The 24491-nt window shown below is 39.6% G+C and overlaps 1 protein-coding gene across 2 annotated transcripts; it reads left to right on the top strand.

Annotated features, from left to right (window-relative positions):
- Positions 1-271: 271 nt before the first annotated feature.
- Positions 272-24491, top strand: LOC134541470 (protein mothers against dpp). Of its 2 annotated transcripts, none has more exons than XM_063384956.1 (9): positions 272-602; positions 8592-8883; positions 10626-10797; positions 11939-12187; positions 13384-13511; positions 17678-17876; positions 18561-18801; positions 21078-21257; positions 22523-24491. In XM_063384956.1, exons 2-8 carry the CDS (start codon positions 8611-8613, stop codon positions 21235-21237), a joined length of 1422 nt encoding a protein of 473 aa, XP_063241026.1. In that variant the 5' UTR covers positions 272-602; positions 8592-8610; the 3' UTR covers positions 21238-21257; positions 22523-24491. The 2 variants fall into 2 exon arrangements, with proteins under 2 accessions (XP_063241026.1, XP_063241025.1); XM_063384955.1 differs by having other exon boundaries at positions 278-465.

Raw genomic sequence — 24491 nt, 5'->3', positions numbered from 1 at the left:
TGGGGCATTCGGTTCCAAAGCAATTGATTTAACGGAAATGATTTGCCCACAAGTGTACACTCTTAACAGGCATCCTGTAGGCTGTAGGTAATTTCGCACACCGCGGTAATGACCTACAAAGTAGTTCTGTGAGCAAAGATAAATTATTTTATTGATACACACTCGATGACCCGGCAGCGAAGTCATTAAATTTTATTCACCTATGAAAAGTTTTATGCGTTGGACGCAGGTAGTAAGTTACGACATCAAACAATGTGGCCTAGGTTCTGAACATATGTGCGGATTGATACAACACTGTTTTCTTCTGCGGTCGCCGACTTCACGTCGCCAGTGCTACGAGCGAAGCCATAATGTTTTGTGTAGGCCTACGTGCGACGTAAACATTTGCAAAGTGGCGGTGATGTGACAATTCACAGACATTACGTCAATTAATACAAGATATTTAGGGGTAGAGACTAGCTGACGGTAATTTTGTTCATTCTTTATTCACCACTGTGGTTGCTAAATTCACGTAGATTCTGCTGCCTATGTTGAACAGTAATGTTTTAATGCCCTTGTTCATTTCACAGAAGGGTTATATGTTGTATTTTATTTTAAAACAGGTAATTTTTTCTCCAATTTCATTATTTGTATTATTATGTCTGTAGGTTATCATTTTAGTGCTATCGTAGTGTGAACTTTCTGCTCCGTTGTTTGGTGGTAGAAGGCGGAAATATTTATGAATCATAAGTCGAACCGACACTTCACTCGGAAATGATTGAGTAATGCATAGGGAAATTTGGTTTGATTATTGTACTGTTGCTAACATTGGTTTTCCCGGTTCGATTCCATGAATGTTCTATTAAATTGCAAGTAGTAGTTGGAGCCAAGAATTGTGAGGTTAAATAATTTATGCAATGTCTTGAAAGTAAAATCAATCGAAATTTATGTAAGTATGTAGTATATACGTCATGTTTGTATCAATCTTACTCTTCAGTTGTTTCGAATGGGGTGCCAGGTTGACAATTGATAATTGGTGTATAGTGCCAAAGCTTTATAGTTTCAAATAATAGCATGGCAAAATTTAACAGGCTTAGATGCATTGTGAATTGTATCTGCAAAATTAGGTTACAAATGTGACTGAAAATATTTTTAGCAATAACATTTACCAAGTTTTTTACTTGTAAAAATTCAGTGTCAATACACTATGTAACTAAGCTTCGCTTAAGTTAAAGGTTTTTAAGCTCAGCTTGAGAGGTTTTAATATAACCATAATTTTCTCCATCCCACTAATCTTGTGTAGTAACACATACCTTAATTTGATTTATCATTAGAAAAACATTTGCAATGCAGTGATTCATTTTGTTAGTTTTGGGAGCAAGTATAATTGATTGTAATGAAATGTAGTTAGTTGAGAAATGAAAGTAATATTTTAATTTCTTAAACTTTCAATAGGCCTAGCCTGTATTATTTCTGTTTATTAAGAGCTCTGAGCAATTAATTTTTATTGAAATAAATATACAGTATATTTTTTGCACACACTTACAAGCAAGTAGTGTAGGAACTGTATAAAATTTATCATTAAATTCATCTTGTAATTTATATTTATATGAAGAAAAAGTAGCAGGCCTAGCAATTCCACAGAGTTGTAGTTTGTGTGGTGAATCACTTCCAAAGAGTAGTAGTTTGTGTTAATCACTTCCATATAGATGTGGTTTGTGTGAATCACTTCCACAGAGTTGTTTGTGTGAATGACTTCCACAGAGTTGTTTGTGTAAATCACTTCCACAGAGTTGTTTGTGTGAATCACTTCCACAGAGTTGTTGTTTGTGTGAATGACTTCCACAGAGTTGTTGTTTGTGTGAATGACTTCCACAGAGTTGTTGTTTGTGTGAATGACTTCCACAGAGTTGTAGTTTGTGTGAATGACTTCCACAGAGTTGTAGTTTGTGTGAATGACTTCCACAGAGTTGTAGTTTGTGTGAATGACTTCCACAGAGTTGTAGTTTGTGTGAATGACTTCCACAGAGTTGTAGTTTGTGTGAATGACTTCCACAGAGTTGTAGTTTGTGTGAATGACTTCCACAGAGTTGTAGTTTGTGTGAATGACTTCCACAGAGTTGTAGTTTGTGTGAATGACTTCCACAGAGTTGTAGTTTGTGTGAATGACTTCCACAGAGTTGTAGTTTGTGTGAATGACTTCCACAGAGTTGTAGTTTGTGTGAATGACTTCCACAGAGTTGTAGTTTGTGTGAATGACTTCCACAGAGTTGTAGTTTGTGTGAGTGACTTCCACAGAGTTGTAGTTTGTGTGAGTGACTTCCACAGAGTTGTAGTTTGTGTGAGTGACTTCCACAGAGTTGTATTTTGTGTGAATGACTTCCACAGAGTTGTAGTTTGTGTGAATGACTTCCACAGAGTTGTAGTTTGTGTGAATGACTTCCACAGAGTTGTAGTTTGTGTGAATGACTTCCACAGAGTTGTAGTTTGTGTGAATGACTTCCACAGAGTTGTAGTTTGTGTGAATGACTTCCACAGAGTTGTAGTTTGTGTGAATGACTTCCACAGAGTTGTAGTTTGTGTGAATGACTTCCACAGAGTTGTAGTTTGTGTGAATGACTTCCACAGAGTTGTAGTTTGTGTGAATGACTTCCACAGAGTTGTAGTTTGTGTGAATGACTTCCACAGAGTTGTAGTTTTTGTGAATGACTTCCACAGAGTTGTAGTTTGTGTGAATGACTTCCACAGAGTTGTAGATCTCCTTATCAACAAATGTCAAATAGTTGTAAATGAAGTTTATCACTTCAGGAAATTAATTTTAGTAATATTCTTATAGCGGGGCTTTTATGTAAAGTAAAAATAAAAATACCATAATACATTTTTCAAACACTGCACATTCCTATACTAACCCTGAAAACAGTGTTTCTGTATTCCTACTAGTTTCTGAGAAATCACAGTTAATGTTTCTTTACAATACCTGTGCGTTGAAGTAGCCGCTACCATTTTTTGCTTTCCTGTGTGGGTCAGTGTGTGTGTATGATTCGGAAAAATGGAGTTAATTTGTGAAAACGGTAGATTACGTTTGGTTAGCAACATAAAAAAATACCTCAAAACAATGTGGGTGGGTGTTTGGGTTAGTATTGCTACATTAAAAATATTTTGAAATCATGTGGATGTTTGTTTGGGTCCAGATAGATAGCTACATATAAATTGGTAATTCCTAATCAACCATTAAAAATACTGTAAATTATTTTTAATGTAGCTCTACTAACCCAACCAACCATCAATAAGGTTTTATATATTATTTTTAACGTAGTTAACCTAACGTAATAGACCATTCTCAAGAGTTAAATCTTTTTCTCTTATTTAAATTGATCATTACTATGCAACTCAAAATACTATTTTAAATGCAAATGACAGAAAACAAAGATTCTGTTATGCAATTATTTATTTACGAAAACAACAGAAAATAGAAACATTAAAAAATTACCCATATAATTGCAGTATAGTCATCATATTAACACTACTTTAATTATCAAAACAATACATCTGTTTAAGAAATTTCTCCATAACGCACACACCCACATGGGAAAGAAAAAAATGTCTGCGGCCACGTCAATGCACGCACATTGTAATGTAAACTATAAACTGTGATTTCTCAGAAACCAGTATGAAATCTGAAACACTGTTTTGAGGGTTGTGTTGGGAAAAAAGTGTATTCAAAATTTATTTATTTTAGTCTATTCTGAAAAGCCCTTCTGTAAGATAATTACCTTATAATTGATGACCTAAGGTGGATCAATTGCCCCTCACCGCATGTGAGGTGAGGGGCCTGTGGACCCGGCTACTACTCTCAATCATGGCCGTGACGTCGCCTGTGTGTAGCGAGACTCTAACCCCCTGATCGTTAACTACGCTGAGAACCGTCTGCTCGAAGCAACGGACACGCTTCTTGAACTATACCTAACGAGAAGTCAAGTGGGCTCTGAAGAGTCGTCCAACATGCATGCCTCAGTCTTGAATGTGAACTCATTGCTCATGTGAACTCAAATGTGATTACAGAGAATTCGTTTTATTACTATTAATTGTCACTGCGTATTTCTCTGTCACATCAGTTGAGCAGTTTAAAAGCAGTGTCACATGAATTGCGTTAAGTGAGGTTCGGTCCATCTCGTGGACTGATCAAGCAAGTTCATTAGTTCCAAAAATAATTTGCTAGGGAAATAAAATATTACCTAGTTAATGCGGATAAGAGAAAGTGGTTTGGACATCATACGATACTAGATGGAAACAGATCGGTGCAGCCAAGAGTTGAAGTCTTCAAGTGTGGGGGAGCGTCCTACCCTGACAGCAGGAATTATTCTTTCCACCAAACTAAACCACCCATTCCTTCGCGCCAGTCTGACGCTAACAGCGAGCCACAGTTGTCATTTACTGTTTATAGTGTGGCTTTAAAATGTGTGACAAAATAAATGTACCTGCAAAGTGTGAGGTTCATAATGCAACATGCTTTTTGAAAGTGAAAAAAAAAAAAAATTCAGCCCTGTCAAAATTCACAGTCGGATAGCTGAGGTTTATGGTAATGTGACGAATGAAGCTTTAGTTGGAAATTGGTGCATCATGTTTAATGGCGGGCGAATGAACATTCATCATGAAGAACGCTCGGGTCGTTCTCAGTTGTGACTTGACGAACACAAATCAAGGATTCAGGGAAAAAAATTAAACAGCATAGACATTTCACTATATATGAACTCTGTTAGTGACTGGTTCAAGAACTTGGTGGTAACTTAGTATACGGGGTTGCTATGATTAGGGAAAACCTGGAAAAGTGAGGTATTCCATGTACCCTGGTAAAGTCGGGAATTCCATGTACCCTAAAAAGTCATGGAAATCAAAAATATTTCTGGTATTACTGTACATACTTAAAAAAAACACAAATTTTTTTTTCCACGCTGTTAAAATAAAAAAAATTCGATTTTTTTTTTTTTTTTTTTTTTAAAGAAAAATGTTTTTTTTCTCTTGTAATCACGACAGACAAGACAGCGTATAACGAATCACAATAGACCTTATAGCATGTCCTGTGATTTTGACTAATTGACACTTACTTAGTGTGGAATAGCATGCCACTGTGACGTACATTGAGACCAATGCTTTGGCGATTTTTATTACCTATTTGATGCAAGCAATATACAGATTAAATTCTTGTAACTTCCATGGCATGCTGTAATTAAAGCCTAGCTATAATCACAATTGGTTTAAGCATTGTAAGCAAAGAAACAAAAATTTTTAGAAAGGCTCTGGATGAAGCCTAAGCTAACTATTTGATAAAATATCTTCAATTGTCAAGCAACAGCCTTATAATGTTGTGAATGATGATTTTGTTTACCTATTCATCAATACTGCACGTTTGTTCATTTGTGGCTCTACACACATGAATATTGAAAATTTTATGTTTTGGTACATTTTGGACAGTTAATTTTTTTGTTCTACTTGAAGTATAAATGCATATAGTTAAATCACTCATTAAAAAAGATTACTTAAGCTAACTAATGCTAAGAGACTAACTCTGTTGTACAAATCATTAGATAGTCATGCTGCAAATATGCTGAAACACAATTGCAGTTTACAAACTTTAAAAAATAAGTTACCAACTACGATTACAATCATATGTAATGATCTTGACAATTTTCCACGGAGACTGAAAAACCTGGAAAATTCAGGGAATTTCATATTCAAAAGTATGTAGCAACCCTGTGTGCAGAAACCATATAAAAACTGGTGATAACACTATGACAAATGTTTAAATTTGTATGGTGTCTATGAAGAAAAATAGCTAAAGTATTATGGGTTGTAAAATAATTTTTTTTTTATCTTAGATAAAAATATCTAGAGAAACTTTTAGAATGACCCTCGTACTATAGAGTATAATAAATCTTAATTATTACAAAACAGATTCCCTGATTCAAATTAGGCGGGCTTTGTAAATGTCAGCCGGGCTTGGAATTTTTCGGGTCATATGAATATTTAAGTATAACCTTTGAATATATATACTGTATAGAAGTCGCCAGCCCAGGTTAAAATTTCTAATACGGTTTGAGGTAGTTGGTTAATTCACCGCTGCAATCGCCACCATCTCTAGGGCATTGACTTGTGGTGGTCCCTAGCGGACAAGTGTCAAACTCTTCAAACACCCCTTCCCCCTCCCGTTGAACGACCTTGAGTTGCAGTGAATGATTGGTGGGGGGTGCGGGGAATGACAGCGGGCGACAGTGCTGCACTCTAACGTGTAAATAACAACTAAGACGATACAGGGCTTTACGGCAGCGCACTGCAGCGGTGAAGTTCCCAAGCTGCTCATCATACGCTCCTGAAAAACGTAGAGTAAATCCTATCCACTCGCGACTTCTATACAGTATATATATTCAAAGGTATAACTAAGAAAAGCCATGTCTTGAGGCTGATGCTCCATCCGTTAAAAGTACTAAACACCAGCGGCAACTGACTGTTGCGTGTCTCTCAACTGCTAATGGCAGAAATCGTGCATTGGAAAGAACTTAAATGCCCATTAAAATGCATACTGCAAACCATGGATGGGACATTATGTAGCCCCATGCACTGAATGAAAAAGTCCATGGATAACTTTAGCTGTTCCACAGAGGTTTTTCCGTAGCAAAGGCACATAACCAATATAGTTTGATGTTCGTACCCCGCAACAGTTGCCTATACTGTATTTTCTTTTGCTGGGATTAAGCCCAGCTATCTTGAGTGTTTATAAAACACTACCTGCTATTTGCAGCGCATATTTTTAATTTCTTGAATTTGGAAACCACTGAGTATAGAACACTTTTAAGTCAGAGTAACTGTTAAGTGAAATGCTGAGAATAACATGAATTCAGTTGTAACAGCGCTTTTGAATGATTTTTTTTTGACACCATATCACTCCAGTAATTGGGTCAATCGTATATGCTAGAAGTAATAAAAAAAAAATGAGTACAGCCCAATATGTCTTGGCATCACAGCTGTGGTGATAAATTTGGATTGAACATTTTTATTTGGCTTCTTTTGTAGAGATAAAAACTATTGTAGGCCTATGCTAATGCAATTTCTAGAAAGTGAGGGAAAAGTCATGATAGTTCAGATTTGTCAGGGAAATGTCGTGGAAATATCACAATGATAGTATGTAATTTAAGGGGGAAATGTTGTGTTTGTCTATTAGCACCCAGACTGTGATGGATATTTTTTTCAGATGTTTTAATGCAGAGTCCTACACACTATAACATTGTGTATGTAAGGTTCTGTTTGAACTATGTCAGCTTAGGAAATGGTGAAGGCTGGATTTCTTTTGTAAACGTGGGGTCCTTTTTGGGCATAGAAGATGATGCAATAAATTATTTTTCTCCTGGCCTTTTTGAAGTGAAACTTCCTTATAGCCAGTTGGGTAGGGTAAGAAGATGCAATGGCTTCATCAGAGTGTAATGAAAAGTGCAATGTCAATTTACTTATCACATTTTAGCTGTCAAACTACTTGTCAAAAAAAAAAAAGTAGTAGCAGCACTTTATTTAATTTTAGCGTTGTAGAACAAAAGCTTACCTACTTGTGCACTTGCTTACTTGTACTCCTGCATATTTGTACTCCTGCGTACTTGTGCACTTTGATATTTGCACAATCGTACATGCTTATTCACATACTTGCATACATCCTTATACACATACATACCTGAACACTGGCCTGTATGCTTATATAATTTCAGACTAGTATACGTACATTTTACATATTTTTGTACCCTCTATCTGTTAAGGGGCCATGTATTTGAACAAATGCTAGTTTATGCCTTTGAAGTTGGATCTGAACAGATGGTTTACTGCAAACCATAGGGAAATTATTGTAAGATTGAACACCAAGCTATACCCTGTCTGAATCGAAAAGAATATGCAATAAAATGCACGCAATACAAGTTTCAGAAGGGTAAAACTATAGAGATTTAAAAAAAAAAATAGATAAGAGCCTTATTTTAGTTTTTAAAACTGCTTTTAAAAGTAGTCCTAAGATTTAACCTACAAACGTTAGTAAATTCTGTTTGTTAGTCCCGTCCGGATTTGGCAGGACTCAATTGTGTTTCGAAGAAATGATTTTTAAGACAACAGTAGTGTAGAGACTTTGTAACTCGGGGTCAGTTGAGCGTTATCCAGATGTGTATGTGATGAGCGTGTCGGAGGCAGGGGTGTAGCCGGGGGGGGGGGTTTAGGGGTTCAACCTCCCCCCCCCCTTTAGCACCAAATATTTAATTAATTTCCTATTCATCACTCAACAAATTTCATATTAAAATTAATAAAATTTTTACCATTACAATATTTAAATTTAAGAACCGAAAACTGCTAAGATAGCACTATTTTACACCTTAAAATCCAAATTTTCCCGGGGGAGGACCCCCGGACACCACACTTTAATACAGTGGGGAGGGGGGGGGCCATGCTTCTTAACACCCTCCCATACACAAATCCTGGCTACGCCACTGGTCAGAGGGAGTGGGTCGTTGCAGTGACCCGGGGCCGTGATCAGTTGAGCGTTATCCAGATGTGTGTGTGACGAGCGTGCGTGTGGGTCGTCGCAGTGACCCCGGGGCGGCCGCGATGGACGCGGACGAGGCGGAGTCGTCCAGCTCGGGGGGCCCCATCTCGTCGCTGAACAGCCTGTTCTCGTTCACGTCGCCCGCCGTCAAGAAGCTGCTGGGCTGGAAGCAGGGCGACGAGGAGGAGAAGTGGGCGGAGAAGGCCGTCGACTCGCTGGTCAAGAAGCTCAAGAAGAAGAAGGGGGCGATCGAGGAGCTGGAGCGGGCGCTGAGCTCCCCCGGGCAGGCCAGCGAGTGCGTCACCATCCCCCGCAGCCTGGACGGCCGTCTGCAGGTGAGGTGCCCCCTTAACCACATTATCTCACTTGCAAGACAGCACGAGTAGAGACCTGCAAAATTCGCGTTCGCGGATTCATTGACCTCTAGGATAGACTCCACAGTCCTTTGAATACTCGCGGCAATGACACCTGTTCATCGGCCACTGACGGGCGAGACGTCTCAACTAGGCTGTCCCGTAATTCGGCACATTCTTGGTTTAGTGTTTCCCATTGGCTCACGGTTCCCCGGATAAAATATGTGGGCCAATCGCAGAAGCGGTAATAAGGCATAGTTGTTTTGATGCTAGCCTATCGCGAAATGAATCCGCGAATTTTTGCTTGTCTCTAAGCATGAGTAATTTTTATTATCATGCAAAAAAAAGGAAGTCTGGTAATTTATTTCAAATCCGGGAAAATTCACGTAAAATCCCCGATTATGATGTCATGCTACACAGTCAATCATCCAGACTGTGAAAGTGTTTTTTTTTGTTCTTCTCCAGATAGTGTTTTTGTGCATAGTCGTACACAATATAAAAAGCAATATGGAAGGTTCTATTCGATCGAAGGTGTGGTGATGGTGGAGGCTAGATTTTATTTATTTCAGAAAATTGAGAATAGGTAAATTGTTTTTAAAAGTTTAAGTTTGGAATCTTGGTCATGGCAAAGTTGGGGAAATTTTATTATTTTGGCGTAGACATTTTGTGTGTATAATTTTAATGTATTTTTACCGTATATTTGTGTGTGAGTGTCAGTGTGCACAGTAGCAAAGTGGCAATACGTCTAGTGTTCTTAAATTATATTTCTATACTATCAGGCCAATTATGGCATTGTTAATTTCTTTCCCAATTATCCTGCATTATATCTAGTGGCAGATACAGGAATTAAATTTTTTTTGTGTGAAGGGGGGGGGGGGGGGGGGAGAATTTGAAAAGAGAAAAAATTAAAAATTGGACCACGTGTATTAAAAAAAAACTTAACATTTCTATTGACATACACACACACACACTGGCATGGGCCTACAGACTTAGCATATTAGTATAGTATTAACAAAATTTTGCAAATTTTCATAAAATTTATGGTGGTGGTGGGGGGGGGGGGGGGGGTGAGAGGGGTGTTTGTGTGTTAACCACTGATTGTCAGTTGTTCTATGAGGCCATCTTCAATGATTTAGTGTCTGATAAAGTGTTAGGACAACAAAATAAAAATTGCCTCAGAGTTTATTTCTGTACTATTTTCTACACTTTCCCCTAAATTTCATCAATCTAAATGACTATCCATAAATCAAGTCCACTGTTTACTCTCCCCGTTAGAGCTCGGCTCTGGTGGCTCGTTACACTGCTTCATACTACTCGTTCGACGTATTGTGAAACCATCCCTGATGCTCCGATCTTTGCACATGAAGTTCGTTGCCTGCTATCGCTCCCAAGGTGTCAGTCACTCTGCAGCTCTTGTATCGCGCCAAGGATTCGCCGATGTGGCCGCCAGCCTCTTTCCACAACCACCGCAGGTCGACAGCCATTTAACCTCTGAGGTCCTGCAGTGCCCTTCGAAGTGTCTTGTCATCAGAGTCTCGAAGCCGCGAGAACAGTGGTGTCCTAGTTACATCACTTCACACATAGTACTCTCGGTTGGGGGGAAATTTGAAATTTTGGTCAAGGAAAGGTTAGGGAAGAATTTATTGCAGTGTTCGTGTGGACACACTATCAGAAAGAGCCGGGCACGGAGTAAACACGAAAAGTGAACGCACGTCTTTCGCCAGGTGTCTCATCGGAAGGGATTGCCGCACGTCATCTACTGCCGCGTCTGGCGGTGGCCCGACTTGCAGTCCCACCATGAGCTCAAGCCGATGGAGAACTGCCGGTTCCCGTTCTCCGCCAAGCAGAAGGAAGTGTGCATCAACCCGTACCACTACAAGCGAGTCGAGAGTCCAGGTCTGTGCGACTGTTGACTTATCATGCAGTGGTGACCGTTTGTAATCTTGAAGGTTCGGTCTCATACACAGGGTTTTTCATTTTTTTTTTTCATTAACTGTTATTAAAGGAAAGATATATGCATTTAGTTCTCTTGCATTTTGGTTTCTTTTCCAATTTTCTCTACAGATAATTATTAAATATTATGTAGTAATTGTCAAGTGATGCAAGTGTTTGTAATTATAACTTCCGTGATCATATACGGCTCGAGTACATTATTCAGTAAATATGAGACCTAGGTTCGTGACTCAGCATAAAATATGAGGGAACTATTGTGATAAATTTACAGGAAATAACTAGTGATGGATCAAACCCAATATTATCAAATTTGAATCCCAGACTACTTCGAATATACCCCTCGAATCCAAATCAATGTGTCAAGGGTCAAAAATAATCATTGTAAATATAAACAATGTTGTTGAAACATTTTTCCCCTCTAAATGGTTGTCATGAACTAAATTTCTAAAATCTATACCTATTGTAAATTTATTTACTTAATTACATTTTTTTAAGTACACTATCTTGAAAAATAGTAACTTGGATAGGAATGAGACAAAAAAAAGCTATTTAACTTAACGAGGTTATCAGTGTTAATATTTTTTTTCTCGCAAATATTGAATCCTTCGAATACTAAGGATTTGATTAGTATTTGAGGTTTTCATTGGCTCATCGCTAGAAATAAACCATTGAATTACAGTAATTACAAACATATTATAGTGTGGACACACTGCGGAGAGAACAGTTTGGGGTGGGGAAGCCTACAACTACAACTCACGTAATTTCGGTTCCCTACCACGTTCGTGCAACTTCGGATGTCTCTAAAATTGAAATTAAAAAATCGAAGTGTTAGGTTAGGTCAGACACGACATGCTTGTTTTCGTTGGAAACTTCTGATCTAGCGGCTGAAGTGGCGTTTTAATACCAAAACGCAAATCTTCGGAAATTCTCGCAGGGAACGGAAGCTACGTGACTTGCAGGATTCCCTTTGGGGTGCTTGTTGCCTAGTGTTGTGGGTAGGTGTGGCGACGCTGGTGGATGCTGTGAGGGGGCAGGGGGAGAGGAAGATGCGAGGTGAAGTGCGAGAGCGTGCCGGTGTCCGCAGTCCTGCCGCCGGTGCTGGTGCCGCGCCACAGCGAGTTCGCGCCGGGCCACTCGATGCTGCCCTTCCAGCAGCTGCCAGAGCCGGCCATGCCCCACAACGTGTCCTACTCGGCGGGGGGCGGGTTCACCAACGGCGGGGGCGGCCACTCGCACCTGGGCGGGGGCCCCACCTCGCCGCTCAGCGGCGTCTCCAGCCCGGGCAGCCAGCACTCGGGCCCCCAGAGCCCCTACGGCAGCAACGGCCTGCCAGGTGCCTGGGCCAATTGCAGCACACCAAAGAGCGTTGTTTTGTCCAGAGACGTACGAGACCGTAAAATCCAGATAAAAAACGACACAATCAATGACGATTCACTCGCGAACGACTCGATTGGCGGCAAGCGTGCACGATAGCGCACAGCTCGCCGCCACGACGGTCGAACGACGACTGCTGCTTCGTTTGCCGGAAGCCGACAGGGACATCCGCCTCGGCAGGCGGCCAACTCGAAGAAAAACTCGGCACTGCCGGCGAGCAGCGCGCGGGTAGTTCGAAATTTCAAATGTTTCCGAACACCGTACGCTAAAATTACACACGATATTTACAAGTCCGAACAGAGCGTGTCAAAAACACCGCGTAACACCAGATTGCAAGTTATGTTAGGAAATCAAGTAGTTTGTTTAACTAAAATAATCCTTTAATGTTTCGAGATTCACGGAAGGCTGTTATTTCCGGGCAAAAATTTGTACTCAAGTACGTGAATAAAAAAAATGTATTTAATTCTTGTTGGCCATCATTATTGAATCGGTAATGAACCACAAAAATGCTCTCATTTATTTTTTATTGTTTTTTTGAATGTATCTGTTTCAGACCTATTTTTTACAAATTGTTTGATCATAAAAATGCAGCGTAAAAATTTTACCACTATTTTGGTGGAATAAGTATTACAAAACTGCTTTTATAAAAATAAAAAAAATTATGAAATCTTTTTTTAAAAATTAAATTTGACTAAAAATAAAACAATAAAATTTTGTCTCTATGCATAGGGCGACTATGCAATTTGAGTGGTAACCTTGTGTGCCAGAAAAATGTGCTTTCAGGAGTTTCTACAGAGTTTTGCCCTAAACATAGTTAACTTGAGATATCGTCAGCAGTTTTAAAATTACTTGGTTTGTTTTGAATCTCTCCACACATTGTGTGGACAGATAGGTGGTGCCCTTAAGGAGATAGGGTGGATTACCCAATGAGATTAACACAGATTTTTAATTTTATTTTTGTTGTATTCAATATAAATTTTTAAAAAAACTTAAACCAAAACAAGATTATTGAGATTATAAAGAAATGTTATCCCCAAGAAATAAACTTAAAAAAAAAAAAAAAAAAAGCTACGTTGTGATGAGATGACTGTAAATTGTTGTGGCTGTGGTATTTAATTGACATGAACGGGGCTAATGCTTCCTCTGTTGCTGCAGAGACGCCGCCGCCCGCCTACAGCCCCCCGGAGGACAGCCAGGCGGGCCAGAACTCCGGGTTGTCGGACCCCACAGCCATGGACACCAACAACATCATGAGCTCCGAGGTTGCTCCGGTGTCGTACCAGGTACTCACCGTCGCGCCTGGGAATGTCGCAGGAAACTAAGGAATATACCTGTAGATGAAATGGAAATGGATTGAGCTTGGTTCAGTTTTTCGTTGGTTTGTTCAGTTCGGGTTTCGGTTCTTGTAGAGAAAAAGTTTAGTGCTACACTAAATATGAAAAAGGTATACACCCTTTGCATTAGCTTACAATTTTTAAGTATTTCAAAACTACTCTCAAACCATGTAATAGGTTTGTGAAACGATTCTAGCATTAATATCCTGAATGCGAAGATACATACAGTAAGTCCTCTATTTACGTCGTACCGATTTACGTCGTTTCGGATTAACGTCGCTAATGTTTGAGTACTCATGTTTCAATTTAAGTTGTCGCCGATTCACAATAACGTCGTTTACAATGACCGCAAATCTTTATTTTAACCATAAACACCGTATATAATTCGTTTATATTTCTTTGTTTCCTTCGGTAGTTAATTTATGCTATGTTGCGTAAGCTACACGTTCACCGCCTTATCTTATCATACATCATGAGGGACGCTTCCTGCTCTTACGTACAGTATGTGCTATATATCTGTTTTTATATTTCAATCAATAAAGGTAATAAAGCAGCTGGTTAAATAACCATTCTATAAAGCTGAGAAGTACTATTCTCCGTTCACTCTTAGCTGAGTTCTGAAATAAACAAACACCGCCGTATCACTGCGCCGCGTCAGCAAGTGATAGGCTGAATTCATCTGGCGCGCCAAGCACTAGTTGCAGCACACACACACACACACACACTTCAGTACAGTCGGTGCTAATAAAATAACGGAGACGTAATATAACAGGAAGCACCGTAGCACTTTGTTCAGCGTAGGTGGTTCATTTGCGAAGAAAAAACTATGCAATTTACGCCTAATAACCGTCTTCACAAAATCATCACAAGTTTTTATAACAGGATACTCAAGTTTCCTTTTCTTCCCGGAAGATGTAAATGTCCCGGTGTCCTGTAATTATTTCCTTGCACGAAGCACACTGCTCTTCGAAACACGCCTAAATTCCTCAGTTAAACTCGCGATATCGTTCACACGACAATCCGTATATTTGTCTGAAAATGTTTTAAAAACATTCAACACAATAGTTTTCTGTGCACTTTTCAAAGGCTTTCCCGTTCTGTGTTTTACAAAACTCGGTCCGACGTCAGCCATAACAAACCGTGCGCGCGCGAATCCGAAATGCAACTGTTGCGCCGGGCATCAACTGTACACTGTACAGTACCTTTTGTCTATGCCACCGTACACACGGCGTCTGCTAACATAATTGTAAGTACATACTTGCTGACACATTAAACTGTATTGGAAATTAATGATGAATCGCTATAATGCTATACATCAACAATTGTTATAAAAAGACAGTGTAAAAATACTTACAAATGGTACGTAACCAAGGGACTATTTCTTGCGCACGAATAATGTGCGCGGCGGCTGGCAGCCAATGAAAATGGTTGTTTACAAGAGGCTTTGTTTATTCCAAAACTCAGGTAAGAGTGAACGTAGAATAGTTGGACTTGTTTCCCACGCTGTCGGTTGTAATTTGCTGATAAAATTGCCCGTTGTCACGTCTGTATGCCAGCGCTTCCGGCCGACCTTGGGCCGTGGCCGGCCGGTGGCATGAAACATGGCTCATTTTGCGTCGTTTCTATTTACGTCACGGTTTTCAGGAACGTAACCCCGACGTAAACTGAGGACTTACTGTACATTCAAATTTTCTGGTTCAGCATTTTTGGCATTCATTTATGTATATATTTTTTACAATTCAAATGTAATTTTGTTCTTTAGTCTACATTTTAATGCACTTTGATTTGTAACCCAATATGTTTCGCTTCCATGGTTTGTTTGTATTTGTAATTGGCCTTTAACATAAAATCAGCAAGAAATTTTTAACATTCTAACCGGCAAAAGAATGGTTCCAATAGATGAAAGGCGTAAATTGTTTCAACTTTGAGTCTTATTAGTCTGGTTTTGTTGTTTGAAATATCTTCTTTTTTAAGGCAGACATTTTATTTCATTCAAACAACATTTGGTGGTATTTTTTTTATTGAACTCGAAACATTTTTTCCAACTGCCAGCAAATTTCTCCAAGTGTTATGTGTGTAGCGGTCGGACCAAGTAGTGCTGGCCAGAGGTCTGCACTGTGACGTTGTCCCAGGCAGGGCCGGATTTAGAGGTCTGGAGGCCTCGGGGCAACAGAGGAGAGCGGAGGCCCCCTGGCCCCAAATTATTTTCCAAATAAAATGAACAATTTTTTTTCAGTCGAGTTTTCCAATGAATAATTTATTGTGAAATCAAGTAGATTCTCTTAGTACAGTAGAGCACCCCTTAACCGTAATTCCCACAAACGGAACTCCCGATATCCGGAACTAATTTTCCATAAAAAATTGAAACACTTCCGCACTGGAACGAGGCTTTTTTTTCTTTTGCCTGACTGTACATGTCTTGTAGGTGCGAGCGCGCACGTCTGTCAGACAGCTAATTATAGCCAGTCTTTCCCGTGCATTGCGTAAATACACCGCTGGTTTTCGCATGGGATGTTAATTACCGTATTTACTCGTGTATAGCGCGCCCTCGTGTATAGCGCGCACCACGATTTTTGCAACAAATTCCAAAGAAAAAAAAAATTTGAAATTTTTTTTCCCATAAATAAATTTTACTAACATTTTGTGGTACCTCATTATTTAAATTGATGTGTGGTGATGCGTCAGGAAAATACTTAAACTCTGCTGTGTAGACGGAAGATAATGAAGCGCTGTATCGTCACGTGGGCGGGAGGAAGGGAGGCAGGCAGGAATGTGACACGGACTAGATGACTCACCGGTAGCAGCTGCGACGAAGCGAAGGAAGTGGTAGGGGGGGACTGGTGTCAACATTTTCTCTCTCTCTCTCTCTCTCTCTCTCTTTCTCTCTCTCTTTTATTTTACTAGCTGTAGAGGGTGAGGTCTAAAAATAAACAAGAGACCTGCGAGCTTGCGCACGTGTGTGTGTGTGTGTGTGTGTGTGAGAGAGAGAGAGACCAGGTTGTGTGTGTGCGTGCGTGTGTGTGTGAAAGAGAGGCCCTGTTGCTTGTGCGTATGTGTGGGGGCTGGCCAGAAACGTCACCCGTCACCGGCAGTTAACGACTTCCACTCCTCCCCGCCTCCCCCCCCCCCCCCAATTTTTTTTTTTCCGTGTATAGCGCGCATCCTTATTTTTTTCCTTTACTTGAGGGGAAAAAAGGGCGCGCTATACACGAGTATATACGGTACTATAAAGATGTTTATGCTGTAAGTAGTTTTATTGTTTCACTATGTCAAGCAAACTGAAAATTCCGGCCGGCCCGAGAGTATGTACACAGACTCCCACTACACACGCTAACACACGTGATAGCCAGTAACATTTACTTCCAACGTGTGATGCTTTCACTTTGTAGACAATAATTTAGTGTACAAATATGTATTATGTACATATTTATACGTTAATATATGGTTAAACAGTCTACATTTACCTGTATTTCTCTATCTCTGTGTTTTTAAACAAGATGCTTGAAGTATTCTTGTGTATGTGAAATGTAAACTGTGCGTGGCAGTGACTATACACTCTCCAGGAAGTGTGAATCACTAGCACGTCAACACAGAAGTAACACAACACTGTAGCTGTAGTCCTACTACCTCCCCCGAACCCTCTTCAACATCCTCTTCGCTCACGCACGCACCCACCCACAGAGATAAGAAACACGTGCCTGCCAGCTTGCTAGAATGAAGGTCATTCAACCGGCCCGGAGGCCGGCCCTACCGCAACTCCCCTTACCCGCAATTTTCCCATAACCGGAATAGACCTCCCCCCAATGATTCCGGTTGAGGGGTGCTCTACTGTATGTAAAAAAACGTACATAAATATAATTGTAGACAAGAATTATAAGAAATTAAATTTTAGTGTTAATGAATATTTCAGTTAATATTTAACAATAATATAATCATGTATGTACAAAGTACTGTAGGTAAAGGTAAAACAGCTTAAAAAGAATATCAAAGGATTTGTGGTGGCCCTCCGTTTGTGGGGGCCCCGGGGCTTTCGCCCCGGTTGCCCCTCCCCCTGAATCCGGCCCTGGTCCCGGGCTGTACCGCCGTCGTGTTGACGGCCGCCGTGTGCGGTGCAGGAGCCGGTGTACTGGGCGGACATCGCCTACTACGAGCTGAACTGCCGGGTCGGCGAGGTGTTCCACTGCCAGACCAACGTGATCGTGATAGACGGCTTCACCAACCCCTGCAACAACTCGGACCGCTTCTGCCTGGGGCAGCTCTCCAACGTCAACCGGAACTCCACGATAGAGAACACGCGGAGGCACATAGGCAAAGGTATGCTTGCTTTGTCCCTCCCCGTAATTCGCCGTAAGGTATAACGAACCTAGACTGGTCGCGTAAAAGTTCCGAATTAAACGATAATTGGACGTAGTTATGCAAAAAAGGAACCAAGCCACATGAAACCTATTCTGAGTATTTTGAAGTTAAAGGTTAATTATAAATTGTGATTCTCGTACTGATAACATAATGCGGGTATATTTAATGGTCTATAAATACTGATATAATAATAGCAACGACGGTACGATCAACCTTGACCTATTTTAATTTATTTTCAAATAAAATATAATACAATTGTGTGTTGGTTCCTTTTTGCATAACTACGTCCAAATATGCTGGAAGTAAGGAAACTCGAGTTTCCATCATCTTTTCGCTAAATTTTATTTTTGTTAGTAATGAGTCGGGTTCCCCAGTTTTCTCTGATCGGAATCTCTAATTTGAATTTTGGTGCGAGGCCAATGATAGTATATTTGATAAAATATTCTTTAGTTCGATGAGGTTTAGAAGATGGTACAGGGTTTTGGATTTTGATTCTTTTTTTTTTTCTTCTGTTCTTGTTTGTTGGAGATTTTAATTCTATTTTATTTTGGCACTTGTGTCGAGTTAGTGTATTTGGCCGGAACACTTGTCGGGGTATCGGAAGCTGTGTGCATGACCGTGTTTTTCCGGGGCAATGTCCAGGGGTTCAGCTGTTCTACATCGGCGGGGAGGTGTACGCGCAGAACAAGTCGGACAGCGCGATCTTCGTGCAGTCGCGCAACTGCAACCACCACCACGGCTTCCACCCGTCCACGGTGTGCAAGATCCCGCCCGGCTGCTCGCTCAAGATCTTCAACAACCAGGAGTTCGCCCAGCTGCTGTCGCAGAGCGTCAACCACGGCTTCGAGGCCGTCTACGAGCTCACCAAGATGTGCACCATCAGGTGGGTCGATCGTTGTTATTATCTTTGAAAGATTTGTGCAATGGAAGTGCATGACTTGATGTAAGTTTTTGGACATACGCCATTGCTAAGAACTTTTTCTGTTAAAGAAAAACTATAAAAAAAAAAAAAAAACCACCCACAAAATAAATTAAGCAAAAAAAAATTCTGTTGTCAACAAGGATATAAACACCACAAAATATTCCGTAGCGGGAATATGGTCAACAAAACAAAGAAAAACAAAGAAAAATGTACTAAGAGAACGAAAAAAAAAACCACAAATGATGATGACACAGAAATATTGAACCCAAAAAAATTCAGCACTACGGTTGAAACGAAACATAAACACGACAGAACGAAAAGACGAAACAAACACAATAGTTTTCCAAAACAGAATAGAACGATAAAAAAAACCCACAAATGATGACGGTACAAAAATACTATCACAACTTGTAAATAACTATAAATAGTAATTGGCGACAGATTTCGTGACCAAACGTAAAATGTGAGGGCCATGATTACTTTTCTCCAATGGTAAACACAAATTCTTTTTACTTCATGTGATAAATAAACGTTAAAGCTCTATATTTTTTTTAGTCTTTTACGTGTTAAATCTAATATTTCTTTTTTGATACTTTTATGTAAATAATTTACTATTAAAAGAAGATGGTTGAAACTGGGACTTGTGCTTATATCAAGTCATAAAATGAAATGCCGAAATTTTATTTCCATAAAAACGGTTAGTAGGCCTGTGTGACAACTAACCCTGAATGTTTTTTTATATATTTGTTCTTTAGTCTACATTCTAATGCACTTTGATTTGTAACACAATATGTTTCTCTTCCATGGTTTGTTTGTAATTGGCCTTTAACATGAAACCGGCCAAAAATTTTAACATTCTAAATGGCTAAAGAATGGTTCCAATAGATGAAAGGCGTAAATTGTTTCAACTTTGTGTCTTATTAGTTTGTTTTGTTATTTTAAATTTCTTCTTTTTTAAGGCAGACATTTTATTTCATTCAAACAACATTTGAAAGTATTTTTTTTATTTAACTCAAAGTTTTTCCAACTCCCAGAAAATTTCTCCAAGTGTTATGTATCTATATATGTATATACAGGAGAATCCCGTTATAGTGAGCACTGTAATAGCAAGAACACGGCTATAACGAGGTCTTTTTGAGGAATTTACCGCATGATCGCGTGAAGCGCGCTTTGGTTATTTGTCTGCTTTATCTCCACCCCTCTCGTTCGCCACTAGACACCTGTCACATTCTTCAGCCGTGCAGTCGCCAACTAAGTGCGTGGCTTTAAAAAATAGAATCCCGTCCGTTCTTTCTTTTATCAAACTTCCGCTTGGCTTCAAGGCCAAGGTATGCTCGACTCAAATAAACCAAGCCTTTGAATATACGAAAGTCAGAGCCGTCTTTATACTTGTTGCTAATTGATCGCGTTAATAATACACAAATATTTATAAACTTGTTTGGAATTATTTTAGTCGTGACACGTTTACAAACACGTCACGTTATTTATTTTACTATCTGACAAATAGTAGGCACTACCGTATTTATTTCCGAATCGCTAGGACAGTTTTTTTGTTACTTTGTTTCGGTCAGTTGTTGGGGTATCTGTCCGGGAAGAGGGTGGTGATGGTTTGGGTTTAATCCCAAATTTATTTTCAAAAAATGTTTACAGGGTTTTTTAAATGAAAAAAAGTATAGTTTTACAGCGACTATTTCGTTTGAGGCGTGCGTGCGTTGCCGCACTCCTGCTTTTTTGTAAGGAATTAAATCGTCGCGCTACACTAGCGCCGCCTGTTAGCTACATCCCGAACCAACATGGTCGCCAGCAGACAGCCCGCGTCCACAATAGATAGCAGCACAATGCTGCGTCGGCCGCGGGCCAAGTCGAGTAATCGATTGCAGGCTGAGATGCTATACTTACGTGGCGTGGTAAGGTATTCTGGTTATTTTGACGCATTTGATGATCGCATCCGGACTTGTGGGGTATCGTTTTAAAGAGAATTCACACATCTGCTCACAGAAATTAAGATTTCGTTAATAAAACCTGTTATTTTCCAATTATACAGGTTTAAACATAATTTTTATGCTATTTTCGGTAAATTTTTATTTTTTGGGGGCCAAAATTTGTCCAATTCGGTTATAGCGAGGAACAAACCCGGTACCGTGACACCTCGCTGTAACGGGACTCTAGTGTATGTTTGAAATGTGCAGTATCGTGGAGAGGTACGAGAGTGTGTGTGTGTGTCGGGGGGGGGGCAGGATGTCGTTCGTGAAGGGCTGGGGCGCGGAGTACCACCGGCAGGACGTGACGAGCACCCCCTGCTGGGTGGAGATCCACCTGAACGGGCCGTTGCAGTGGCTGGACAAGGTGCTGGTGCAGATGGGCTCCCCCATCAACGCCATCTCCTCCGTGTCTTGAGGCCCGGCCGTCTCCTGCAGGTAGCCTCCCTCTCTCTGCCGCCGCGGCAGGGATCCAACCTCAAGAGGGCGCTACGTGAGATCCAATGCTATTTTCATTTTGCTCGTAACTAGTCAACTAATACAGATTTCGGAAATGATGCTTGCTTGACGTGCGAGACGACGATGCTCTTATCAAAAAGCCCCTTTCTTCAAAAACGTGCATAAATTATGGATCAAGCCTAGACAATACACTTATGCATATCAGTAAAGATCAGTATAAAACCGTAATTTATGCACGTTTTCGAAGGAAAGGGTTTTTTTGATAGGAGCATCGTCGCCTTGCATGTCAAGCAAGCATCATTTCGAAATCTATATTAGTTATAAGCAAAATGAAAATTGCATTGAATCTTATGAGGTCAACGCGGGTTGCGTAGTGCCCCTGAAACACTGGAGTGGCCTCTTAAGAGGTTTTTAAATACCGGAACTAGGGTCACGATTGTGTGGTGAATTGCAACGTAAAGCGTTTTAATGCACCACGCAATGCCGAAATGCAATGGTACAGACACAGAATGCTGTTTTATTTGACAGAATCTTTTAAGGCAATTGTTAATTTAAAATGATTATGCAAGTCCAGAAAAAAAATTCATAATAACTTTAAATATGGTTCCATGGTCTGTTTTTTAAGTTTGGTGCGAGGCTTATTCAAATATTTTTTTGTTTTACGGTTCAAATATCACGGGTGCGAAGTTTTTTGATAGCACGGCCTAGGTAATTCTAAACAATATCCGCCACTTTTCTCTTAAAAAATAATTTTAAAAAACTCCAATTATAATTTTTTTTTTAATTCCTGAAATTTTCTACAATCATTACTAAAGCCAAGATTTTATGTTGTTTTAAAAAGGCAAATTTCAACATTAAAAATAGTGGATTTATCTTTTATTAAAAATTAAAACACATTTAATGAGTACATGTCAAGCACAATTACAGTGATCAACTGTTTGTATTAGTATTAGATTTGAAATAAAAAAAAACTGATATTTACGCAGGCCTCGTGGAACCTTTAGTGCTTTGACACCTCACTTTTCACTGTTGTATCCAAGATGTTTTTTTTTTTTTTGTGCTTAACAATGATTTCTTTCATACAATTTATGGAAGTCTCTCGAAGGGAGTGAACCACTGTTTTTTCGTAGCTTGACGACGGAATTCAAGCTCCTTTGGAGTGGTTTAGTGTCAGTTTAGTAATTTTCCTTCCCTTGGTTGGGACCGGACGTCTGCTGCGAGACACTGCGGACTGGTGCTTGCAGGTCTTGTGGGCCGTGGGCGGGGAGGGAGCTGGCCCCCTCTGCCGCCGTCCTCGTCTGAACCTGGCTCCTGGGGACGTCGCACGTGCGTTGTGTTTCCTACTTGGATCTCCCGGCGGCGCGACCGAGACACGGTGCCGTGTCTGAAAGGTGGGCTGGGGTCGACGATTCTGCCATTCGCAATTTCAGCGGGAAAGCCGCTCGTGCGGTTCGCTGCGTAACGACGACGTGTTGCGACACGTTTGCAAAGACGTCGCCGGAAAGCCGTACAGACTTTAAATGTTGTGAAGTTGCTCAATGGTGAATAATTTTATGTGATATCTAGGACTTCTGAGGAAACTGTAAATACATAACGTTAATTTTTTTTCTCGTGTGGAGGGGGAAGAAAAAAAAATGTTATCCTCGCACGTGTGAGTTTTGTGTGTTTCGTGGAAATGTTGCTTGGGAAGGTCTGCGAGTGCGGTGTGTGTAATCACCGGTGCAGATGCGCCGAGCGTCGGTCTTCGAAAGACAAGGAAGAAGGTTTTACATTTTTTAAGTGCCCATTTCCGTTTGTGTGGCGGCGATGTGGGATTCTTAAAGGGGCTACGTTTCGGTAGTCCAGTTTTAAAAAACAAACGTGTGGCGGGGAGGATAGTGACAATGCAAAGCTCCATTAGCGGGAGCTGAATTATTGATCTCTACATAATTATGCTGACTTCACTATTGTAGTTTTAGAAGATTTTTTTTTTTCTTTCCTTATTATCTTCTCCATTAACGTCTGCATATTTTTGACTATTGTTTTGTACAGTTCAGTGCTATGTTTGATAGTTCAACAATCATGTTTGCAATGCAGTTAATTTGTTCCTCTATATGATCTAAACGAGTGGTTTAGCATATTCAATTTATATTTGGGATGTTAAAGTGTGTGTAATTTTTTTAGTTAACTCACAAAGTACAAAATAATCTGAATGGTGAGGAATGTGATTACTTTTTCAAACTTTGTAGACTGGAAAAAATATTTTTATATGCCTTTATTTCAATTATCCCGATTGTATTTAGATGCCTATACGTTAAATTATAAAATCTCAGGTCAGAATATTTCTCTCCGAGGCATAAGTTCTTGCAAAAGTGCTCTATATGTTGCGTAAGAAGGGTGATTGATAAAATTGGCTAGGTGTGAACTACCAATCATATAACTGGATGCAAGCTCAATCTGGGTTTGTTGTTTTTAGCTGTTGCACATAGCTTAATGTCTGTTGAATTGTTTTTTATATTACTTTTATTCTGTGGAAATTTGTAAATGTGGCATTTTTTCATTGCTAGATCATCATTGTCGTGTAAATACATAGTGACGTAAGATTCTGTCAGTTTTTTTGGCTGTTAAGAAGTGGATGTTACATTTTATTCAAGTTTACAATAAATGAGGAGAGTTGATAGTTGTTTATTACTATACTTTTTTATTTTGTTTTTTATTTTTTCTGTATGTTGGACTTTTCAGTGTCATATTTATGAACATCTGATGTGTGTTAAATTGTAATTCAGCATGAAAGCAGTTGTATGTGTAGTGATTTTCAATGTATTATTTATGATTGTGGCTATAGAATTTTGTTTCATAATTTATCATGGATATGCATGCATGTAAATTTATTTTAAAAATTTTTTTCAAAATTTCAGGCACATAATTATTGAATGTGAACACGAGGTATCAAAGGCTGTATTATTCAAAGTACAGACACTCATTTTAATGTTTATTTGCAAGAGCAAAACACTCGGTATAAATTAAGTCAACCTAATGTTTTCCTTAAGAATGAATAATGCACCTAATTATGTTCATCTTTGATAATTTGTAAACTGCAGTGGAACACTGCAGGTTTAATGTTACTTTCACGGTGTAAAATTTTACTTTGCGACTTTGTGTACTTTTTGACAATTTATTTTGTAACTAAGCAGCCAATGTTCTGAAAATTAAAATGTTTATTTCCTCAAATAA

This window comes from Bacillus rossius, chromosome 18 (assembly GCF_032445375.1).
Source record: "Bacillus rossius redtenbacheri isolate Brsri chromosome 18, Brsri_v3, whole genome shotgun sequence".
Taxonomy (NCBI): domain Eukaryota; kingdom Metazoa; phylum Arthropoda; class Insecta; order Phasmatodea; family Bacillidae; genus Bacillus; species Bacillus rossius.
This window is presented reverse-complemented; position numbering and strand designations above follow the sequence as displayed.